General features: G+C 43.2%; 1 protein-coding gene across 1 annotated transcript in view; it reads right to left on the bottom strand.

The window, feature by feature from the left end:
* Nucleotides 1–23,176, bottom strand: part of TRPM7 (transient receptor potential cation channel subfamily M member 7) — a 105,691-nt gene that overhangs the window by 46,845 nt on the left and 35,670 nt on the right. The window contains exons 3-17 of the mRNA XM_066592643.1: nt 21,309–21,347; nt 18,955–19,153; nt 18,589–18,802; nt 18,168–18,292; nt 17,916–18,087; nt 17,583–17,757; nt 17,374–17,497; nt 14,721–14,793; nt 11,363–11,463; nt 10,680–10,814; nt 10,210–10,263; nt 7,332–7,472; nt 6,913–7,047; nt 2,201–2,481; nt 9–237 (exon numbers count right to left, since the gene is read on the bottom strand). Of these exons, the coding sequence (XP_066448740.1) occupies nt 9–237; nt 2,201–2,481; nt 6,913–7,047; nt 7,332–7,472; nt 10,210–10,263; nt 10,680–10,814; nt 11,363–11,463; nt 14,721–14,793; nt 17,374–17,497; nt 17,583–17,757; nt 17,916–18,087; nt 18,168–18,292; nt 18,589–18,802; nt 18,955–19,153; nt 21,309–21,347 (2,197 nt within the window). The remainder of the gene's footprint in view (nt 1–8; nt 238–2,200; nt 2,482–6,912; nt 7,048–7,331; nt 7,473–10,209; nt 10,264–10,679; nt 10,815–11,362; nt 11,464–14,720; nt 14,794–17,373; nt 17,498–17,582; nt 17,758–17,915; nt 18,088–18,167; nt 18,293–18,588; nt 18,803–18,954; nt 19,154–21,308; nt 21,348–23,176) is intronic.

Genomic DNA, 23,176 nt, shown 5'->3' with positions numbered 1-23,176 from the left:
AGCATTACCTTATACCAGGAGTTCTTCCTCATGTTTAATCTTCCCATCCACATGTCCGACAGCAGCATTTGAGTACAAGTGTGTGCAACAAAATTGCGAAGTCGAGAAGATACAGCAAGCTTTAGGCAGGTAGAATTACTCCAATTCTTCAGTTCGTATGTGAGAAGCTTCATGGCCATGGTTTCATCTTGTTTGAAGGACTGATCCAGCAATTCTACTGCCAGCTGTCCAAATTCACTGTAAAAAAGGTTTAATAAGGTTAACTGTATAGGATTATAAAACTTCTAGGTGGTTCGTGGCCATGATCAATAGTGAACAATGAACGGAAGAGAATGGTATATTGATACCGCTATCATAATAACGATCACAGCTATCAAGACTGACTGGAGAGGGTGACAAAATGTAAAATACGCAACAGTACTGTTTCATTAATGCATTGATCAAAATATACCAATAGCACAAATACTTAAAACACCATTATTATGGTTACTTACGAGGGGCGTTTATTAAAGATTTCACCTAACCCACTTCTATTTATTGCAGGATGCTGAAACCGCACGTGTGAGGATATAAGTCTCTATAGGTTACATGCCAATTTGCAACTCTGAACTGATAACGTCTTTCTTCTACAGGTGCTGAAGTGGTGCAAAGTCCGATAATGGGCCCAGTGGAATACAGAGAAGTCATCAAGGCTGCACACCAAGGGAGACGTTCGATGAGATGAAAGAGGTTTATGGGGAGGATTCCCCATCATATGATGTAGTCAAGAACTGGCATCGTCAATTCAAACATGGTCAGACTTCGGTGGAAACTGCTCCAATTCCAGGGCGATCCTACTTCGCTATTGATGAACACACCATCCAGCAACTAGAGGCTGATATTTTGGAAAATCACCGCGTAACCATTCGTGACCTAGCCGAAAATGGCAAGATTAGTGTGGGCTCACCTTTCCAGAAGCAGGAACGAGTAGAATGCTCCCAGGGTCTTTTGACGATGTGCCATGAAAACCAGGAGGACTCAACAGACTGATCACACAGGATGAAAGCTGGGTCCATCACTATGATCTGGAGACTAAAGTCCAGCCCAACCCCCTGGCAGGCAAGGTCATGCTTACAGTCTTTTGGAATCTAGCAAAGGGTACCATGATTACTGGGGCTGTGGAAATTGGGAGAGGCCATCAAAACCAAGAGACGTGGCATGCTCACCAAAGATGTCCGCCTTCTGCAAGACAATGCCCAGTTCACAACTCACATGTTGCCCAGATGGAAGCTGCTGAGGTAAGAAATTCTACCGCATTCTCCTTATTCACCCAACCTCGCACCATCGGAACTCCCACCTCTTTCCAACAATTAATTCATTTTTAAAGGGCAAGCATTTTGCAGATGATGAGATTTCTGAAGTCACATCGCGGCTTTTGGAGCAACCTGTCGAATTCTACAAGCGAGACATTTACAGTACCATAAAAAGATGGGAGACCTGTGTCCCCCTGGGTGGCACCTATGTAGAGAAGGACTGATAACTGTGCCAAGTTTCGTTGCTCTCAGTCCACAGGAAGCGTCTCAGGGGAAATCTTTATTGAACGCCCCTCGTACAAAGCCATCAAAATTGCACGGGGCTTGCAACAAATTTAAGAATGTAGTTGATCTTATCAAGTGTATGGAGTAACCATACCCCACAGTCTTTGGTGTTTTTTTGGAAAATTAGACCACACTTGTTATCTAACTGAAGAGGGTGGACCAATTAAATCCACCCTTATTAAACTCTTACGTTTATCACACCTTAAGGCTACATTCACACAGGCGAGCGAGATATCAGGCTGAGAAGTGTGTTTTATACGTAGATGTAGGTTATTTATGGGTGCTTTGTATATTATGTCACTGTGCTATGCATGGACTCTTGAATATTTATTTAATGAATTACATATATGAATGCAGTGGTTACCATGATTAATATGCCTGCACACCTACATCTGCAAGTCTGTTGTCCCATATTTTAGATCACCTTTGATATTTATTGAAGATGTATTTTTGTTTAACCCAGAACTGAATCCGTTTTTTTGCTGTGAATCATACTTTCTGTACTAAAAACTGCTAGTGGATTGTATATTTGAGACTAAATACATCAAGATAAATGAAAGGGAACATCTCCACACTAAATGATAAACCTGTGTTTTGTTCCTAAAGCAAATTCTGAGAAATACCTTGAATGTTCTTTCAGTTCTTCAGATGCGTCATCCACAACATCACTCTGCTTCGCTTCATACGCCATAGAGCGGCACAATTTACAGGCAACTAGAGCTTTAGCCATAGACTCCTCTCCATGCTGCCAGAAGAAAAGGGCCATTTTCTGCCTCTTCATCAGCACTGACCAAACCAGTAGTTCATTAAATGGGTAAGGAAAACGCTTCATTTCAGGATCATCAATGTCCACAATCTCGTCTTTGACCCTTTTCTTTTTCCCCTCATCAGCTGAAGCATCTTGCTATACAATATAAACATATAGTTTAATTAAACTGCAAAGAAAGTACATCAGGAAATTTTAGCACAAACTAGAAACAATAGTTCTGAAAGGAGAACCAATAAAATGATAAATAATTGGACAGATGATCAAAGGATAATTACTTAATTAGCTGATAGCACAAAAATATCCTCTAGTAAGGTATTGTAATATGGGCATAAAGACAAAAAATGCTGAAAATGTTGTGTGCAACATATACAAATTGCACAGGGGGAAATTACATAATTTTACTATTTAATCAAGCACAAGATAAAGTCTTGTTGGATCACATCCTGCATTCTGATTCAATCCTTATAAAAGAAAGGTCTCATTTGACAAGCAGCATTCTGATACTACCTATCCCACCAATTTACAAGAGAAGCAGTTTTTTAGATTTTCATCAAGTCCCCAATAATTACAGTAGGCTGCAAAAATAAGATTTCCCTATAAGGCAGTTTTCACACGTCCGAGGAAAAAAAAAAATTGTGCAAGATTTGTCGTTGTGAGACATATAAATCTTGCACAAATATCATACACAGTGCAATGCAAAAAAATAGCGCCACGTCCTATCTTCGGGAGTGCCATCAGATCGCCCATTGTTTTCAATGGGGCCTGTGACAGCGTCGCACCACATGCGAGGTGCATTCGAGGTCTCCCTATTGAAAACAACGGGAGAAACTCAGCGATCCTCCGCCGTCGGCACAGCGTAGGATCGCTACTTCCCACGAAGTGATGCAAGGTGGTTTTGATATAAACGCCTCACATCCATGGAAATATAGCATGCGGGTGAGCGCGATATTGGGTTGGGATTCATGGCCCGATACGGCTCTTGCTCGTGTAAAGTTAGCCTAACTTGTAACAAACCTTGCTCCAACATGAAAGCAAAACACTATAATTGCAAAATATTACCCATTAGAAGCTCATCTGATAACGCTATGCTATAACTAGATCTTGTTCCAGTAATCTGCTAATTGGTTATACATATAGACAATTAATCCATACCAACAATTAGGTAACCTCATTTACAAATTACCTAAGTCTTTATTTGTAGCATGAACGAGGAAAACTGTACTCAAATGGCAGTGTCACATGTGGTTTTATACTACATGAGTTTCTTTCCATCGATCGGATTAAAATTGGCTCTCCACACATTAGCAACAATAGAAGACCATGCTGACAGCAATTTAGAAATCTAACGGAGTCTCCAATAAATTGGAATGCCCTACTAGGTTATAATCCTGGCTGCACCAACATTATTACAAAGGGCTTCGTTCTGCAGATCTACAGATGACTGAAAACAAGCCTAAATACATACATAAATGCTTGTTCACATGATATTTGCTTTGTCTCAGTTTAACATATGCGCAGGAGAAAAGCTCCCGATGTATAAGACGCCGATGCTGCCCAAGGACATATTTTCAGGTCGAGTCCTGGATGTGAGAATGTAAGGTTTGGATTAGGAGGGCGTCTAGTCTGAATATGTTGATCAGCAATGTAGAGAGGAGGAACTAGGCAGCATTCATTGAAGTCTTCTTTATTAAATAGCCATGAGAAAGCAAGCAGCCACGTATCGACCCTGTGCTCGGGTCTTTATCAAGCTTGATAAAGACCCGAGCACAGGGTCGATACGTGGCTGCTTGCTTTCTCATGGCTATTTAATAAAGAAGACTTCAATGAATGCTGCCTAGTTCCTCCTCTCTACATTGCTGATCAACAGTGGACCCAGGGAGTCGGGACCCTAACTGGGCTATTGCATTGTACCTTGCACCAGCGGTGTGGCTGAACCCTTGGAGTGCTGCTGTGTTTCTTTTTTTCTTCCTGTAGTCTGAATATGTTAGCGCAGGGGTCCCCAACCACCGGGCCGCGGACCGGGGCCGGGCCATTAGGTGGTTAGCGCCGGTCCGCAAAACTTTTCTTCTAAACACAAGGCCCGCGGGCCGAATCCAGCCCGCTGCCTTGTGCTATGTGGCCCGCGGCGTGCTGACGCCACTGACCACTGAGGCGATTACCAGCGGGGGGCGCCGCAGCTCCCCGCTGGTAATCGCGCTGGTCCTGGTGCACACTGACGTCTGTGTGCAAGCAGGATCCTCCTCTCCGAGTCCTGTGCTCATTAGTTCCGCAGGAGAGGACTCGGGGAGGAAGCGTGCAGGGCTGCACACTGACGTCTGGGCAAGCAGAGAGGGAGCGACGCTGACAGCAGGGAGGAGGTAAGTATATGGGTTGGGGGGGGGGCTGGTTATTACTGAGGGGTTGGGGCTGCCTGTTACTGGGGGGGCTGCCTATTACCGGGGGGGGGGGGGGGGGGGCTGCCTATTACCGGGGGGGGGGGGCCTGCCTATTAACGGGGGGGGGGGGGGGGGGGGCGCTAATTACTGGGGAGGGGGGCCGCTAATTACTGGGGGGGGGCTGTCTATTACTGGGGGGGGGCTGTCTATTACTGGGGGGGGCTGTCTATTACTGGGGGGGGGCTGTCTATTACTGGGGGGGGGGCTGTCTATTACTGGGGGGGGGGCTGTCTATTACTGGGGGGGGGGCTGTCTATTACTGGGGGGGGCTGTCTATTACTGGGGGGGGCTGTCTATTACTGGGGGGGGGCTGTCTATTACTGGGGGGGGCTGTCTATTACTGGGGGGGGGCTGTCTATTACTGGGGGGGGGCTGTCTATTACTGGGGGGGGGCTGTCTATTACTGGGGGGGGGCTGTCTATTACTGGGGGGGGGCTGTCTATTACTGGGGGGGGGCTGTCTATTACTGGGGGGGGGCTGTCTATTACTGGGGGGGGGGCTGTCTATTACTGGGGGGGGGGGCTGTCTATTACTGGGGGGGGGCTGTCTATTACTGGGGGGGGCTGTCTATTACTGGGGGGGGCTGTCTATTACTGGGGGGGGGCTGTCTATTACTGGGGGGGGGCTGTCTATTACTGGGGGGGGGCTGTCTATTACTGGGGGGGGGCTGTCTATTACTGGGGGGGGCTGTCTATTACTGGGGGGGGGCTGTCTATTACTGGGGGGGGCTGTCTATTACTGGGGGGGGCTGTCTATTACTGGGGGGGGCTGTCTATTACTGGGGGGGGCTGTCTATTACTGGGGGGGGCTGTCTATTACTGGGGGGGGCTGTCTATTACTGGGGGGGGCTGTCTATTACTGGGGGGGAGAAATTATATGCTGCCCTATGTGTGTGCTGGGAGGGGGGGTGAAGCTAAATTATATTGCTGCCCTATGTGCGTGCTGGGGGGGGGGGGGGATAAATTATAGGCTGCCCTATGTGTGTGCTGGGCAGGGGGGGGGGGGGATAGATTATATACTGCCCTATGTGTGTGCTGGGCAGGGGGGGGGGGATAGATTATATACTGCCCTATGTGTGTACTGCCAGGACATTCTAAATGTCATAATTGAATAAGTATGTACTAAACTCCAACCCCCTTCATAACCCCGCCCCATATACCCAAAGCCCCGCCCAACCCTGCCGGGCCTTGTAAAAATGTTCATGCTTGAAGCCGGTCCCTGGTGCCAAAAAAGTTGGGGACAACTGTGTTAGCAGATCAGAGTGTGCGGGCTGGGTAATGTATGGTCAGGAGGGAAGCGATGCACAGTGGCGCGGCGCCACGCAGAGCTTTGTGGATGTGTGAGGAGTTTGAATTTAGTTCTGTAGTGGACGGGCAGCCAGTGCAGCAACTGGCATAGCACAGAGGCATTAAAGAAGCGGCTCCATAGGAAGGGGAGTCTGGCTGCCGCAATGGATAAGATTTTAAAAAATCTGCGGCAGAACTGACCTGCGTTACAGATCTTAAATTCTCAGCATTTCATTGCAGAATTCTCCCCTTTCAATGAGTAGGGAAAATTCTGCAATAAACCAGACAAAATCCACATGTAACAAAGCAGATTTTGTTACAGATTTGCTGCAAAAATCACAAAATCCACAGTGAGAACTTTGACAGTGAGAAATTTGCAGAAATTCAACTCTTGTAGATGCTGCTGTTTTCGAGTGGAATCTGGCACCTATAGACTTGTGACTTCCACAACAATCACCACGAGGGATCCCAGTGGCTGAGGACGGGTAAGTACTGCTGCTCCATTTGTTATTTTAGCGCTATTACAGAAATGTCAGGTAACCTGACAACCCCTTTAGTGTATACTTTTTTTTTTTTTATTGGACTTCATGGGATGGAATCGTGTGCTAGGCCATACTTTGTATTGGTGGCATACTGACTCCATAAGTCTGCTAATAAAGTCCTACGGACACGTTCAGCTTGTATGTCGAGAGCTTTTCTTGGCATACGAGATAAAACAAAAAACATGGAGGTGAAAAGGCCTGAAAGTAATCAAAATGCTAAATAGGCTGGAAAAACACAAGTAGATACAAGAGGGCTTTTAGAGAAAACGAAACAGGCAGAACAAGAAGATAAATCTGCCTTACCTTTGGCTTATATGGCTGTGCAGTTTTTATGAAGTGATTGTGTCTCATCTTCTCCTTTTTATCTGCTCGACTTCCGAATGATTCATGGGTTTTACGCATTTGAGGTGTATTGCTTGAAGTGTTTCTTCCAGAACGCTGTAAAATAGAATTCCCTTTATATGGGTCACTTAAAACTCCAGAGTAACTTTAGGCCATATAAATAGGTGATCTCCTTCTGTAGGACAGGGTTGTGGAGTGGCCTTTGTTGCAGTAGCAATCTGCTTACAGAAGTCTGTAACAAAAAGTTGACTTCTCTGCAAAGAATGCAACATTACTGTCACTGCGAGATCCCTACTCGCTGTTAGCACTGCAGAACCACGCAACATAAAACGGCAATATTAACATAAGGTCGTGCTTTAAGAAAATACTGTTGTACCAACCCGATTTCCAGCATGAAGATTGTTGTAAATGATTCTAAACCGCTTCCTTGTGTATGTGCATCTATAGGTGCCACCCATCAGATACTCAATGACGAGCCCAACATCAATCAAAGTAATTTTATAGCCTGGAGGAAGATGGCCCTACAACCAACAATACAGTGTTAAATATATTGCATAGATAGATAAGAACATTTTAAGTGCTTTACAGACTATTAAGGCCCATTTAGGCACAACGATTCTCGCTCAAAGCCATCTTTTGAGCAATAACCATTGCATCTTAATGCACTGGCATTGTGCAGTTTTCGTGCACGATTCGTTCCTCGCTCAATTCTAGTCTTCTAGAATTAAGTGATGAACTCTTATAAGCGGTGCAGGCTGTTATCACAGTAGGCAGCGCTGATCAGATTCTTTCAGCTCGTGTCCCACTGGTAGTTCACAGCGGGATGCGAGTTGTAAGCTCTGAGAACAATGCAGCTGTTTGCTTATGCAGAACAGCTATATTGTTTTCGTAAGCAAAGATGATCGCTCAAAACTATCACTCAAACTTCAGTGTAAATGGGGCTTTATTCTCAGCCAGGCAAATAAAATCTCTTAAAAGTCTAAGAATCAGTGGACCAGCATTTTCTTAGCAAAAAAGGAAAGATCCAAAAGGACAACATATATGACATGCCAAGAAACACAATGTTAGGGCTCATGTCTACAGGCATGTTTTCATTGTGTATTACGCATGCGATGTACGGCCGTGTGACATGCAGTGAATGGAGACCATGAAAGTAAATAGACTTTAATTGATCCACTCACATGAGTGTGTAGACACATGCAAGAAATAGATCGTAGCATGCTCTATTTCTTGGTGTACCACACAGCATGAGCCCTATACATTTCTATGGGCAGTGTATGCAAAATTTCATACACAAGCACCCTATAAAACATAGCAGAGAATTTTAAAAAAAACAAACAAAAAAAAACAAACCCACACAAAAAAAAAGTTGCACTGCGCATGATCACATGCACGAGATACATGGTCACACTCCCCTCCCATATGCGGTCTCTGCCAGCATCACACAGACACCCGATGCAGGCCACCCACAGCATTTTACCCATATGCCCATGGACATGAGCCCTAAGGGTATATTCACATGGCAGAATTAAAATCCAATTTTTTTCCTGAGCAGATTACACTGGCACTTTAGGGTTTGTGCACATTAGCATTTTTGCTTTATGTCAACAGAAGTCATTTATTTACTTTTTTTTAGAAAACGGACAGCAAAAGGGAATAATAACGGAACTAAATGGAAATCAGTTTCCATTTTAATGGATCCAGTAGACAAATCTGTCGAGAAAACAGACCATTTTTAACAGATCCTTCTTTCAGCTTCGTTCCATTTACAGCCATTTTTAACAGATCCATTGTGTCTTATCTTTCTTTTCTTCTGCACGGGCTCATTTAAAATGTGAGCTGTTCGACAACAAAAACGGAACCAAATGGAGCAAACAACTTTCCATTCAGTAACCCATCAACTAGAAAGTTTAAATTTTTCTTTCCTAAAGTCTTCTCCAAATCCTTGGCAAAACAAAAGAAAAGATGAAAGGGAGCCCAACTATGCATAATTGCAGCTCAGAAAATCCCACTTAAATCAATAGTAGGTAATAAAATAAAACCAATTGCTTTAGTCTAGACCACAAGTGTCTTTTGGATATTCCATATGATTATGTAAGGTATTTAAACTCCTGTTCTCATACATACTGCAGCCTTGAATTAGTGGCACTTTAAAATAATCATGAAAGAATATGAAATGTACTTGACAAGTGTAAATTGCCTGAAATAGGCAGCACAAAATAAAATATGCTATTCCCAAAATCACCATCTTGAACGACTGAAAATAAAACTCTAACATTATGTCACACGCACAAGCATCTCCTCATATACTGGTTTCTCTCTTACGCCCCTTGCTTTCAGTTGTTCAATCTGATTTTCTCTTTTCATTTGGATCACTTATGCAAATATTCAGGATTGAAGAGATCGGAATGTTAGGATACTCCTAAATCTACCCTATATCTGAGCTAGATTGTAATGAAGCTTTTATATATCAGGACCCTCTCCAATGATGCTGCTGCTATGGCTTTCTTTGCTCAGCTCTTCTAGATAGAGACAATTGATTTGGCTCAGAGTGTTCTACCTCTGCTTCCCTTCCCAGCATGTAGTTTTACAGACAGGAAAGCTGCACCTGCAATCCCAATTCTCCCCATTTTCTAATTATTGGATTTTGCAGGGAACGAAGTATTGAGATATGCAAATAATGAGAGGTGCTGCACTGTGAGGAGGATGCTCTAACCAGATAAGGCCCATTTACACAGACCAATGGTCGCTCAAAAAACAAAACAAAAACACACTACTAAAAAGCGATCATTTGAGCGATAATCGTTGCGTCTAAACGCGTGGCCATCGTGCACTGCTAGCTGATCGTTAAATTCAGTCCAACCTAAAAATCGTCCTTCAACCTTATCAGCAGTTCTCCGTAGGAAGTGCTTATAGCATTGTTTCCTGCTGGAGAACAAAGGAACTGAAAGCAGATAAGAGCCCTCAGGCTATTAACTGCATTCAGCTGAGTCTTCATTTGCACACTTAATTGCTCTTAAGTAGCTGAGTAGCTACTTAATAGTTTATGCTAAATTGTCGCTCAAAGCTGTCACTCAAACTGTCGTTTGAGCGATCATTGCTCTGGGTAAATGGGCCTATACACTACAAAATTTCGTGCATTCATGTCTACTATGAATGCAAACTGAGATAATGGACAGGCTTTAAAACAGTAGTGCCTAACACAAAACAAGAACTATGACATGACATTAAACAACAGGAGACAATGTTTGAATTTACCTGCTTAACATCTCGGACAAGATGAAACAGAGTTGGGTTAGTAGGACCTTGTTTCTTTAATGGAGAAAAGAAATACATATGAGTAATTTTATGACTTCAGTTAATATATGGCAATATTTCATATATTTACTGACATCATAAAGTGAAATTAAGATAGAAAAGCCATTAAAAAACCAGGTACTTAAATGGTAACTAAAACACTAATTTGTAAGTGTAATGAAGGGAAATGATCAATAATAAGGTGTGATCATGACTGGATATAGATTTTTTTAAATTGTATACATTCCAAACATTTGCACTTTAATCCAAAAACCCCCCACACTTTTTTCTCACTTAAAGAGAAAAGGATACTTTTGCATGATCATTTCCCTTTAAAATGTATGGATAGCATAGTAAAGCACAACGGATGGCAATTAGAATTAATAGTTAAACACCTAATTGGTTCAACAGAGTTCTGAAACGTAACTTACGGTGTTATACAGCTCTTCCAGCCTAGGAATTGTTAGAAATTTGTGCATGCTGACTCCATTCTCTATGAGAAGTTTTACAAATGCAACCCTGTCCATTACAAGTGCATCGAGCATGGCTTGTTCCAAGGCACCAACCTGAGGAAAAGGTCTTGTTATGATGGTAAGGGATACAGATTCTAAAAACCATTAATATATCCACAAATGAAAGGAATGAAAAAAAATAATAATTAGATATAGATTCTTAAAATTGAAGCTGAAGGCAAATTTTACATACTCAAAAAAATGATTCTACTAGGGTCCTTTAACCCTTTCCAATCCAGTGTCCGATCTCATCCAACATTGAGATTTCCCTGCATAGCTCCCATGTCGACCTCACCTGACATGTTTCTAACATTAAGCAGGGGAGAGTTTGGACATCAGAGTTCTCTCCTGTATATGTATATTACTGTATGAAGAGGAGCGCTCGGACATCAGAGTTCTCCTGTACATACTACAGTATACAGGCTGTTACGGGCGGGTGTCAGCTGTCAAAGACAGCCAGCATCCACCTGCAGATGTAGCGGAATCAGCTCCCAATCCATACAAATCCTGCATGCCCAAGACATAAATGTACACCCCGGGGGTGTAAAGGGGTAATGACTAATTAGTTTAGCAATAGATTAAATATTATGTTTCATGCTTACCAGCCACTGTTGTCCATAGACAAATACATGGCTTTTGGCTATGTCCACTCTGTCCCATGCCAGGGTTAAAACCAGCTGATCCAATGCAGATGCATTTGTTCCTAGGTAGAAAAGAAAAAAATAAAATAATAAATCACATTAATAAATAACTTTTATATGATACTGTATAATCATATGAACAACTGATAACAGAAAAAAAATGGAAAAGGATGAATAGAAAGCAGACATGCTGGATTTTATGTTCATCAAGGAGATAAGCAGTTGCCAGAAGTCTCTAGCAGCAGCCGATCTCCCTCTGCCAACTAAAAATAAACAAACATGCATGAAAGCAGAGCCTTGTATATATGTTTATGGATAGGTTGGCGAGATAGCCATCTCATTATATGAGTGTGTTTATGTAACTTTCTTAATTTTAACTTTTAAGGACTTTACTACTATTCCATAATGTGGGAGGAAAAAAGCATACAAACACAATTACACAAATAAAAACAAGGTTATTCAAAGTAGTGTCCCTTTGCATGGATAAGAGCTGTGTACTGTTGAGACATGCTTCACATAGGGTTTTAGACCGGGCCACCCTTGTCAGGGCGATCACTCAGCCTAGTTGAAGGAAGAATAGTTAGGGACTGATTGTGTTAGTCTATACTACATCCAGTCATTTTTTTGCATGGTACTGGTTGTTGGACCCCATAAAGCACACAATACTGAATATGTCTATATATAATATATCTGATATGTTGTGTATTGCATTACAAAAAAAAAAGAAAAAAGGAGCAGTCCCTAGATACATTCAGCAAGACTGGCTCTACTGCCAGAGCCTCAATGAAGCTTTCCTTGTTTTTATGATTCGCAGTCCGATGTCACCCATTGACAGTGAGTGGTGGGGACCATTTCCTTGACACAGATCCCTGGAAGCTGGAACTAAAAAGAGCCCCTCTAGGCAAAAAGAGGTGAGGATAGAGGAAAAAGGGAAAAAGTAAGGCTGTGATTGGTATATTGAGCGCCGGCGCTCGATCCAATCACAGCACTTCCTCACACAGCGCTGACGGCGCGGGATTTCAAAACCATGCCAGGGAGATGACAGCAGGGAGAAGACTGAAGCAGCTTGCGGCACCGCCAGGGGGAGCATTGTGCCGGGGACATAGACGCTGGGTGGGAGGTGAGTATTGTGGGTTGTTTTTTTTTTTTTACCTAGTATATACTCAAGTATAGCTTGGCTTATACTCGAGTCAATAAGTTTTACCATTTTTTTTGTAGTAAAACTCATTGACTCTGCTTAGATTCGAGTATATAGAATTTTTTTTAAAATAGGAAACCATCTACAGGTGTTGTCTATGAAATTTCTCAAAAAATAATTAGCAAATAAGTTAGCTACTTAGACATGCCAAGGTATGAATATTAAATTTATTAAATACAGTTGACTTTAAATGTCCATATTTATCAAGAACAGAAAATCATTTCATAATAAAGTAGGGGAAAAAAGGAGCTTAACAAGTGTTACGTGGACAGCACAACTGCAAACTGAGGGCTTCTAATACAGGCGGTGTGGCAAGAACCAAAACTAATGGATTTGTATTGATAAATGGTCTGTGATGGCACACTTCCCACTCCTAGACATTGCCATCACTGGCAAGTTTGAGTGAAGTATCAGACCCTCTTCCATGGTAATTTTCTGTAAGTACAGATGTAGCAAATTTTAACTTGACACTTAACATGTAAAATGAACTGTGACAAGAACTTCGCCTTTTAAACCCCTTCCCGCTCTAGGACATACATGTATGAGATCGTACGCGTGAGATCGCAGGGAGCCGTACAGGTATCATGGCAGCCGAGGTCCCTCTGACAGGGCCCCAGGGCTGTCTTAGCAAACTGCCTATCAAGCCGTTCCCGTGGGGTGGCTTGATAGACTGCCTGTCAAATTGCAGTATGACGTAATGCTACAGCATTACCCTGTCTCCCAGAAAAAAATGCGATCAAAAAGTCATATGTAGTCCGAATTGGTGCTAACTCCAGGACATCCTGCAAAAATTGAGCCCTTGCACAACTACGCAGACGGAAAAATTAAAAAGTTATTGCATGCGGAAAATAAGTCCTCATACAGCGACGTCGATGGATAAATAAAGGAGTTACGATTATTTTAAAAGGGGGAATGAAAAAACGAAAATGGGGGAAAAAAAGTCGCCGCATCATTAAAGGAGATGTCTCGAGGAAGCAGTTAAATTTTTTTTTTGCCCAGTCCCCCCCATTAAGTACACATTACTAAGCCCCCCTGTAAATGACATTTCTAGCTGGTTCGTACTTACCGTTCCAGCGTTTCAGCAACTTATAAAAGTTTCCTCAAGATGGCCGCCGGCTCTTTCCCCGTCGCTCGCTGCAGCCCGACGTGCGCGCTCCCGAGACGCTACCAGCTGTGTCTCCCTGGCAACCGGACGCATCGCAGCCGCCGACCAGACGCCCCGCAGCCGCCGACCAGACGCCCACCGCCAGGCAGCAGGTAAGGCGCTAGCCCCCGGCTCCCCAGCGCTAGACCCTCAGCCCAGGTGAAGGCCCCGGAGCCCAGCGCTAGTTCCCCCGGCCTAGCGACAGCCCCCCCGGCCTAGCGCTAGTTCCCCCGTCACAGCGACAGCCCCCCCGGCCTAGCGACAGCCCCCCCCCCCCCGGCGCAGCGGCAGCCCCCCCCCCCCCCCCCCCCAGCGGCAGCCCCCCCCCCCCCCCCCCCCCCCCCACAAATCACTTACCTGGGAGGCTTCTCGGGGCTGCTGGGCTGGGCTGGGCTGGGCTTCTCCGCTGGGCAGTCCAGTTTCTGCACCTTCCTCTAACAGAGGAAGGTACAGAATGGCCGCTGCAGCGCGCTCCCGAGCAGTGACAGCTCGTCTGCGCATGCGCAGAAGAGCTGTAGCGGGGAGCACACTGAAGCGGCTCGTGCTGAATGGAGAAGACCGGACTGCGCAAGCGCGTCTAAAAAAGCAAGCTGCCGGCGAATTTAGACGGAACCATGGAGACGAGGACGCTAGCAACGGAGCAGGTAAGTGGAATAACTTCTGTATGGCTCATATTTAATGCACGATGTACATTACAAAGTGCATTAATATGGCCATACGGAAGTGTATAGACCCACTTGGTTTCGCGAGACAACCCCTTTAAGGGGTTAATGGCTTTTGTAGTATTGAGAAAACTTGTTGCAGATCGCCATCAGTGTTCGTTAAATTTTGCTTCATCCGTATAGAGTGGATTATAAACCCAAACAGTGACGTATACAGTACCCTAAGAATTTCTTAGTTTCTATAGAATACAAACAGTTCAGTTCATTTTGGATAGAGCACCAAATCAATCATAATTCATATAACAGCTATATTACCTTTTAACAGAGCAGTTAGTATTGCAACATCGATGTCCTGATGCTCATCGGAGCCGATGTGAAACACCGTTATCTGTTATCAAAGAAAACAATATGTTTTACTGCCACAAGCAAATACACCCCTGGATTAAACATGACACTCAAAGCCAAAGCCCTTCAAGTTTGCTCTCCAAGGCCTTATTTACAGTTCGTTTGATTTGGAGTCCACATCACAGCTTATACAGCACAGAACTGTCCATGAGCGGATTGGAATTTCTCATCACAGTGACGTCACTTGATGTGGAATCCGTGTTGGGTTGTCTGCACATGGATTAGCCTCATTGAATGGATTAATATGCATGTTGGATCCACAGCAGCTATAAGAGCAAATCTGCGGTAGTATCCGAAGTTCAGCCTCAGATTATGTGAGAACCATGTTGAATATTTCCGATAGGTAAAAATATGTGAAAGTGACATAAACCATCCAACAAAGATTAATTTCATAATATGTCTTTATAGGAGAAGGAGAGCAGTTTTTCTTTTGCACAACAGCAAATCCACCTCTCTTCTTCACCTAATGCCACATATAAAATAGGAAGTTCAACTTCATAGGCCCATGTTAAGGCCGCCTGCAGACAGGCGGGTCGGATCCGGCAGCGAGAATTCTCGCCGCGGGACACGAGCGCCTGCAGGGAGCAGCAGGTACTCACCCACGTCTGGCGGTCCCGGCTCTTTCATGTGCCGGCTGCCGGCGCATGTGCAGACCGGAGCCGGCGGCCGGGTGAGTGACGATTCTGTGCGAGGCTCTGCGAGCCCCGCACAGAAATAGGACATGCCGCGGTTTGTTTGCCGCGTGACATTTCGCGCGGCCGTCTGCATAGGAGTGCGTAGTGTAATGCACTCCTATGCAGGCTTTTAGTGGCGGAAATCCCGCCGCGGGATTTCCGCCCGTGTGCAGGCGGCCTAAGTGATATAACTCCTGGCAGCTTGCAGCCACCACTAGGTGAGATTGCCGATAACATGTGTATACAACTCTATAATAAAGTCATATGAAGTAAGCTCCCACAGATCGCTGCAGACAAACAGAATTTTATCACTTAGTGTGAAGCTGTCAAGTTGAGTGTTCGGCTACATCACGCTATAAAGCAGGAAAACCAACGGTGTATGTATGACCACACAGAAAAAGTCATCAATTATAGACCGCCCAATGAAATCAAATGAAGTGGGAATAGAGGAACTGAAATTACTGCAACTGGAGCACCAAGTTAAACAAAGATACTATAATTTATGGCTGTCTGAAGGGGAAGAAGAGGATTTTGAGCTGTGTAGCAGAAAATTTGAGCTCCACCTGCTGTATAGATCCATTATGAATGTAATTAGAATTCTGAACCTTTTTAGTTAAAGAGAAAAGCTATGTCATCAGTCTCGAATGCACATGGACTCAAGGTAAAAATTATTCTGTTACAACTGGCACCTTCCCATGTAGGCTTCTGTTAATTTAGGAAAATGACAGCTCTCAGCTGTTAACCGAAGCATATAATCAGCAAGTCGCTTTATAGCCTCCGGAGGGCTTGGAAGAAAAAACCTGCCTCATTGTAATATGTACACAAAGGGATGTCTTACAGATTACTGCTCTCGTTTTTGCTATGTAAGTTGAGAAATGGCAGCAGGAATGTCACTGCGTGCTGTGGATAGCTTCTCCAAGTTTAAAGGGGTTCTTCAGCATTAGCTGCTTTCAACCATGGTTTCTTTTTTCCTAAAATAGTGCTACATATGTGTGGGTGTTATTGCAACTTAACCCTGGACAACCCCTTTAACTCCGTGGAAGAAGATGGAGTTAAGAAAAAAAAAAAAAACATGGCTACTGTCTTACAACCCAAGTAAGAGGGTGGCGCTGTGTTTGAATGTGGTACTGCAGCTCAGATCCCATTTACTTCAAGGAGTCTACACATGACCCTATGGAGAAGGGTGGAACGGTGTTCGGAAAAAAGCTGGCATGCCTTTCTAACTCTGTACAACCCCTTTAAAGCTTCGGTATTAGCAAAAGTCCATGAACAGCATTGGCCCCACTTCTATTTTTTTTTTTTTTTTTAAAAAGCAACCATGCTTTTCTAATCCTTGACAACCCTTTAAAGGAATTCTGTCATCAGCTTCACACAGCTTAATTACATTGCGTATGTGCGCAGTTTATTCCTAATGAGTGGGAAATTCACACTGCGGTAACATGCTGCGTTATACATGTAGCATTTTATGTGTACGCTTGAGTAAGCTAGCCCTAAGAGTTCAGCTACAAGTCCCAGGGTGGGCCATGCCAGCCTCTCCCAACCCAATGCATGAAGCATGACAGCTCTCCCCATACACAAGCAGAAATAGTAGCCGTCAGTCTTTATGCAGTGGGTGGGGGAAAACCGCCACTATGAGTCGAAGCTCGGGTCTGAATCAAACTTCAAAAGTGTATTTATTCCGAAACGCTGCAGCACTTCAGAATCAAGAACTCACAGGAGCAACAGGCTTCCCTATCCCAGGTTCATACTGCCGTGGTTCAGGCAACATGAACCTGATGTCAGATCCCTTTAAACCATTTTTCTTCATACATCTCCCCAAATGCACTTTTTGAAAGGTTTAACACTATAATGTTGCATAGCAAGTGTAAATAATTAAATGTGGAACTTACAAGTTCCTTGCTTTTCATACATTCCATAACAATTTGGAAAAGATGGGCGGCCTCAGATTGGCTAAAGTTGAAAGTCTTTTTAATAGTTGAAATGATTTCAGACTCAGCACCTTCCGGAAGATTCCTTTATTAGAAGAAGAAAAAAAAGTTAATTCTATCTAGTGACTATGTGCGTCTGTAACTTTACTAACAAATCATTAATGCAGTACCCTCCTTCCTCTGTTTGCTTGTGGACATAAGCCAGTATATCAGCAGCTCTGCCTGTTCCTTCACATACAACCACTGGAACAGGTGGGTTTTCATGCAGATATTCCAACACAGTGAGGATCACATTTGGACCACCTTCAAAGATCAGGGCCACTACTGGAACCCCTTGGCCAATGCCTGAAATCATGAGAAGGCAGAGATTAGCTACATTACCATAAACACATGTGGGTTCGTCAAGAATCTGCAGGGTGTGCTTAACAATAACTATATAAATGCAGACATATGTTCAGTCAACTGCATAAAATCTTAAGACTAGAAGGACAACTAAAACGTACGTGCGTGAATGCGTTGTAAGTTTATGGTTTTTTCCAGCTCTCTCCGTAAATTCACTTCTGCACCATGCTTTCCAACAGTGCCATCGTCCACCAAGATGAAATGGGAATGCAGATTGTTCAGGACATTCAGTTTACTCAAAGGGTTCAGCAAAGTTTGATATGGAGCAATGACCTAAAGCAGCATAAGAGAACAGCGTAAAATGTAGGTAATTCAAAACGGCACAAACATTCAGCCAGAACAAATCCACTTACATCTCTTCCGACGAGATCGTTACGGTTTTCAATGACTCCCCATGGTGCTATACCAATAGTGCAAATTTTTCGGGATGATCTTGAAGCATGCTCTCTAAGAGCATCCCCAACATGTTTGGCTACACCTAAGACCAAAATAAAAAGTGAGAAACAAGGAATGAAGAAGAGAAATTTCAGCTTCCAAATTCTTATGCAGCATTATTGAAGGGGGTGCCATACAAGTGTTAATTTGCCCAAAACAATTTTTTTTCAGAAAAAAAGGGGCAAACATTGCAAGATATGACTACGTTCACATTACATACTAGAGACAATTATTTCCAAAACACATTGAGGGTCTTATGTCAAGTAGAACAGTGTGATAGGCAGAACTGCTGCAAAACCTTCTGACACACAGATACTTGGCAAATCGTTAGGGACTCACCAGCATTTACCCCACCAGTGATGATCCAAGCTCCGGTTGTTACAGCAGCTTTAATGAGACCTTTACCAATTAACTGCTTGATGCGAGGATGTAGCTCAAACTTCTGCACTCCTCCGTGCACAGATATTACAAGTTTTGGTAATTCCATTTGCCATTCCTTTAGCATCAGCTGCAAAATGGTTTCTGGCTTTGTGTCGTAGGACAACCTGACATACTGAAATAGTTGCAGACAAATACATCAACAGCTTTTGACATACGTTTTACATATTAATATGATACAAGAAATATTTGCAAATATAGGTTTCTAAATGTATAAGACATTAAACCAGATAAAGCACATTTATAGAACAAAGCTGTTCTCGGTACCTTTGCTCTGTAGGAATGTGATCCACCTTGAAAATTGATAACGCCATATGCATCTGTTGGGCTCTCTTCTGTGTGTTTTTCCACCGACCATTGTTCTAGTTCTTCAGTAAAATTTTCACCTAGTTTCAAATCGGAGTACTTCATAGCGACACTGGCGGTGAAGCAGGCATGTTGTCTGACCAGACGGCCACAGCAGCATCTATGAGAGGGTGAAAGAAAAAGTTACTTACTCCATCTACTAAGGGGAAGACTGAGAAAAGTAGAATTTGAGTAAGACTGTAGATTTTATGTTATGAAACTATGCAAAACATCACAGATTACATTGCAACACAAGTCATACAGTATACCTACACATAAAACGTGACTATTTAGTCGGATATACTTTTAGCGCCAACACATGATCAATGCATATTTAATGGCACAATGCCCCCGCCAGTTCATGTTCCGTTTTGATTATACCATATCCCCTCCTGTTCTCCTTTTCTTCTCTAACCTGTTACCAGTCTGAGAAACTCCCTTAACTGTTTTAGAACTAGAACGTATGTTTTTATTAGTATATTTACATACTTTGTTGCTACTTTTGCCTTTGTAAGAGGATATGTCCTCCTGTTTTCAATGTTCTACGTTTGATACTTTTGTGATATACAGATGTTCAAAAATGTACTGAGCTAAAAACATATGAGCAGCAATACATCAACTGGTTGTAAAACCACCATTCTGTTGAGGTTGCCAACAGCAAAGAGGTGAGAAAGTGCCAAGATGACATAATCCCAACAAATTGTGCTATAAGTACTTCAGTTTGACGGCTGGCTATAAAATAGAAAAAGTCTACCCAATTGTTTCCTCAGTCAGAACAGTCCATGTTCACTCAAAGATACTTAACCCCTTGGGTTGCAGACAGTTTTGGCCGTGAGGACAGACCAAAATTTCAAGTGTTTATGTGGTATTTACTTAGAAATATTTTTACTTATCCAAGTGATTCTGACAGGGTCTCTTCATGACACAACGTACTTTATATTTGTCATAGAATTTCATCAAAGTTTTGCGTTTAAAAAAATAAATCAAAATTTACAGAAAATGTAGACAAATCGCAATATGAACATTTCCGCTTGTAGTGAGGCCTTCACTCTGGCGAGAAGAATCACACAATTTTGTTGCAATGCAAGAGTTAGTAAACATGCATGATTATGAAACCAATGAGTTTCAATGGTTTCATTCTTATTTGCAATGTTTTCAACTCCTGCAATGCTGCGTGAAAAAATATAAAATAGATTTAAAAAACAAAATGCAGCATGTCCTTTCTTTTTTTGCGATATCGCTCATTGTATTCAATGAGGCCAGCGGCAGCAGCGCCGGCCCTATTGTAAATAAGGGAACAACATTACGATCCTCAGTGCCACAGCTGTGACAGCCTTGACGGGGGATTCCTTCAGCCTGGCACTCATGCGTGGCTGTTTCCACATGGAAACGCCTCACATCCAAGGGTTTCACATGGATTGCGAGGGCAATATTAGGCTCTGAATCACAGCCCGATATCACCCTCGCCGGTGTTAAGCAGCCCTAAGACACAATCCTGCCACACAAAAATGGTTGATCAATTCCATTTACCATTGGTCTACTTTAATTTTGGCATATTTAAAAAAAAAAAAATTTTCTTGGAAAAGTGAAAAGATCACTTGTGAATAAAAGAGCATTTGTAAGAACCAAAATAACTTTTGTCCATCTTTTTGACCATCAGACAATTTTGAAAGTAGCCAAAACCTTTCCAGATTACAATCAAGAGTCAATTGACTGAAGTGATTATTCATTGTAAAGTTTCATCTCATGGGGAATTGTTTTGATTGAAATACTCAATTTTCATCAACTTCAGTGTAAACACAGCCAGCAATCAAATGACTAATTGTTTGCGTTTTGTTCATCATTTTTATGCAGGCATAAAAATAATTGTTGGCTCGTTCACTAATCGTTCGGCTTCAATACCGATTGTTCAGCCATTCTCATTCACTTACACAGGGAACGACTTATCGCTGAACAAGCCAATGACGTGTCTGCCTGTATAAAATGACTGCCCTGTTTAACATCGTTCGCTCAAATGATAAATAGTTTGGTGTAAATGGACCCTTACTGGACATGACTTTAGAGGGATTTAAAGCACACAAAACATCATTTTGTACCATTACAGCAATTCACACTTTTGCTAGTTATCACATTGCCTATGGCATAAAGCAAAAGTTTATGAAACAGTCGGCCATTCATATACTGACAGTAACAATAGTCTGTTAAAACAGTATTTACGTATAAAATAAAAATAAAAAAAGGAACGTCTAAGTATCTTGTCGGACAGTAGTACAAACCTCACAAGCTGCTGGCAAATCTGGCATCCTGGAAGGCATCTGTAAAAGCAAAGAAATTTGAGTTAATAAATTGGTAAGCTAAGATTCCGACAGCCCAGCACAGGCCTGAACTGAGAAAAAAAGCAAGATGGAATCGGCTCAGTTAGCACAGAGCCTTCCGGACTTCGCGCCCGTGGAGAAGGGGAGTTTCCAGGGAGAATACTATTAATAACCAATCCTCAGCATAGGTCATTAATAATTTATCGGCAGGACCCCGACTGATCAGCTAAGTGAGTGCATGCTTTCAGCGCCGCAAATGCACAGAGGTCGAAACGGAAGCAGCAGAAGTCTCTGCTCTGACCTCTGTGTAGTGGCCAGCACTTGTAACTGCAGGCATGTCTCCCACTGATTTTAATGAGAGCAGTGCCTACAGTTACAAGCGCCGGCCACTACACAGAGGTCGGCGAGAAGACTTCCGCTCTGACCTCTGTGTATTTGAAGTGCTGATAGCATGCGCCCACTCAGCTGATCAGTCAAAGTTCCAAGCAACGGACCCCAGAAGATCAACTATTGATGACCTATCCTGCGGATAGGTCAATAGAATTCTCCCAGAAAACCCCTTTAAAGACAAAATGGCTCCTATGCCACCTTAAATTATCGAACTAAAGAAAGTAGCAAACTCATGGTCTCCATGGGAAGATTATTTGCAAAATAGGCTGCTTAGGAGCATTCCTCGTATCCTGGGCCTGCTTTAACGCTCTGAGGCACAAAGCCCATGTGAATTTGTGGAAGAATGGTGAAAAGACCATTTTCCTGAAGCCACCTTCACCACTGCATTTGCCATTTAACGGGCTCAAAGATCCCAGCGCGCCCTCTACCTCCAGACGCTCCCCCGAGGCTGATGATAGCCCGTCTTCTCAGTAGCAAAGACAGGAATATTGCCCTACAAGTAGCCATACGCCCCCCTTTACTCCTTTCCCAAATCCAGCACGCCTCCCTTTTTCTTCTCACCCAACCTTTATTTTTCCTCTCCTTTATCCTTCCTGTGAAACATAGGGGAGTCGTACACGCAAGACAAAAAAACTGAGATATTCTAAATATTGTTCATTATAACCTCAGGGATGCAATCCATGCATATTATTGGGTTCTCTGGTCACTACTAGACATGGCTGGAGAGGTTTTTTTTTCCCGAATACCTGACCTGCTTAATACATTTTTAGAAATAAAATGACCCTAATACTAACCCCGTATTGCTTTGGAAAACACTTAGGCCCAATGCCCACAGGCCGATTTGATTTGCGAAGATGCATCCGCCGTGCTGAAGAAAGAAGATCCAGTCAGCACGGAGGAGACCCGCGCTGGTTCTGGACAGATAAGAAAATGCGTTGGTTTTTTTGTCCATGTCTGCGGGCACAGCTGGATTCTGCTGCGTAAGTCAGTATATGGAATCCATGCGTGTCGTGGTTATGAGGCCTTAAAGCCTTTGTGCGTGGCTGTCTAAAATCTTCCATTTCATTCATTAGGAAGGACTCTTCCCACTGTGAGAGGGAGATGGCCTCCAGCTATTCAAAGCTGAAGTCTACCTACACCGCAGACCCCTCTTAACGGGACACCATGGTTGAGACAGGCTAGGCAATAACACTTGTTATTACAGGGGGAAAAAGCTGGCAGACCTACCTTTTTTGCTAAACATAGATTTTCTGTAATGACACGAAGCTCTCCAGATACCTTCAGATTTAAAAGTACTTCAATGAAGAGCTTTTTTGTTCTTTTGTGGTTATGATGTCAATCTGCTACTCAAGCCTTACACAAAAGCCATGGGGTGATGAGTGAACTAACCAAAAGCTGTAATAGATGGCTCTATGTTTTTGGCTGCATCTATGCTTCCC

Source organism: Eleutherodactylus coqui, chromosome 2 (assembly GCF_035609145.1).
Source record: "Eleutherodactylus coqui strain aEleCoq1 chromosome 2, aEleCoq1.hap1, whole genome shotgun sequence".
In the NCBI taxonomy this organism is placed as follows: Eukaryota; Metazoa; Chordata; class Amphibia; order Anura; family Eleutherodactylidae; genus Eleutherodactylus; species Eleutherodactylus coqui.
The sequence above is the reverse complement of the archived record's forward strand: the minus strand, read 5'-3'. Positions and strand labels throughout refer to the sequence as shown.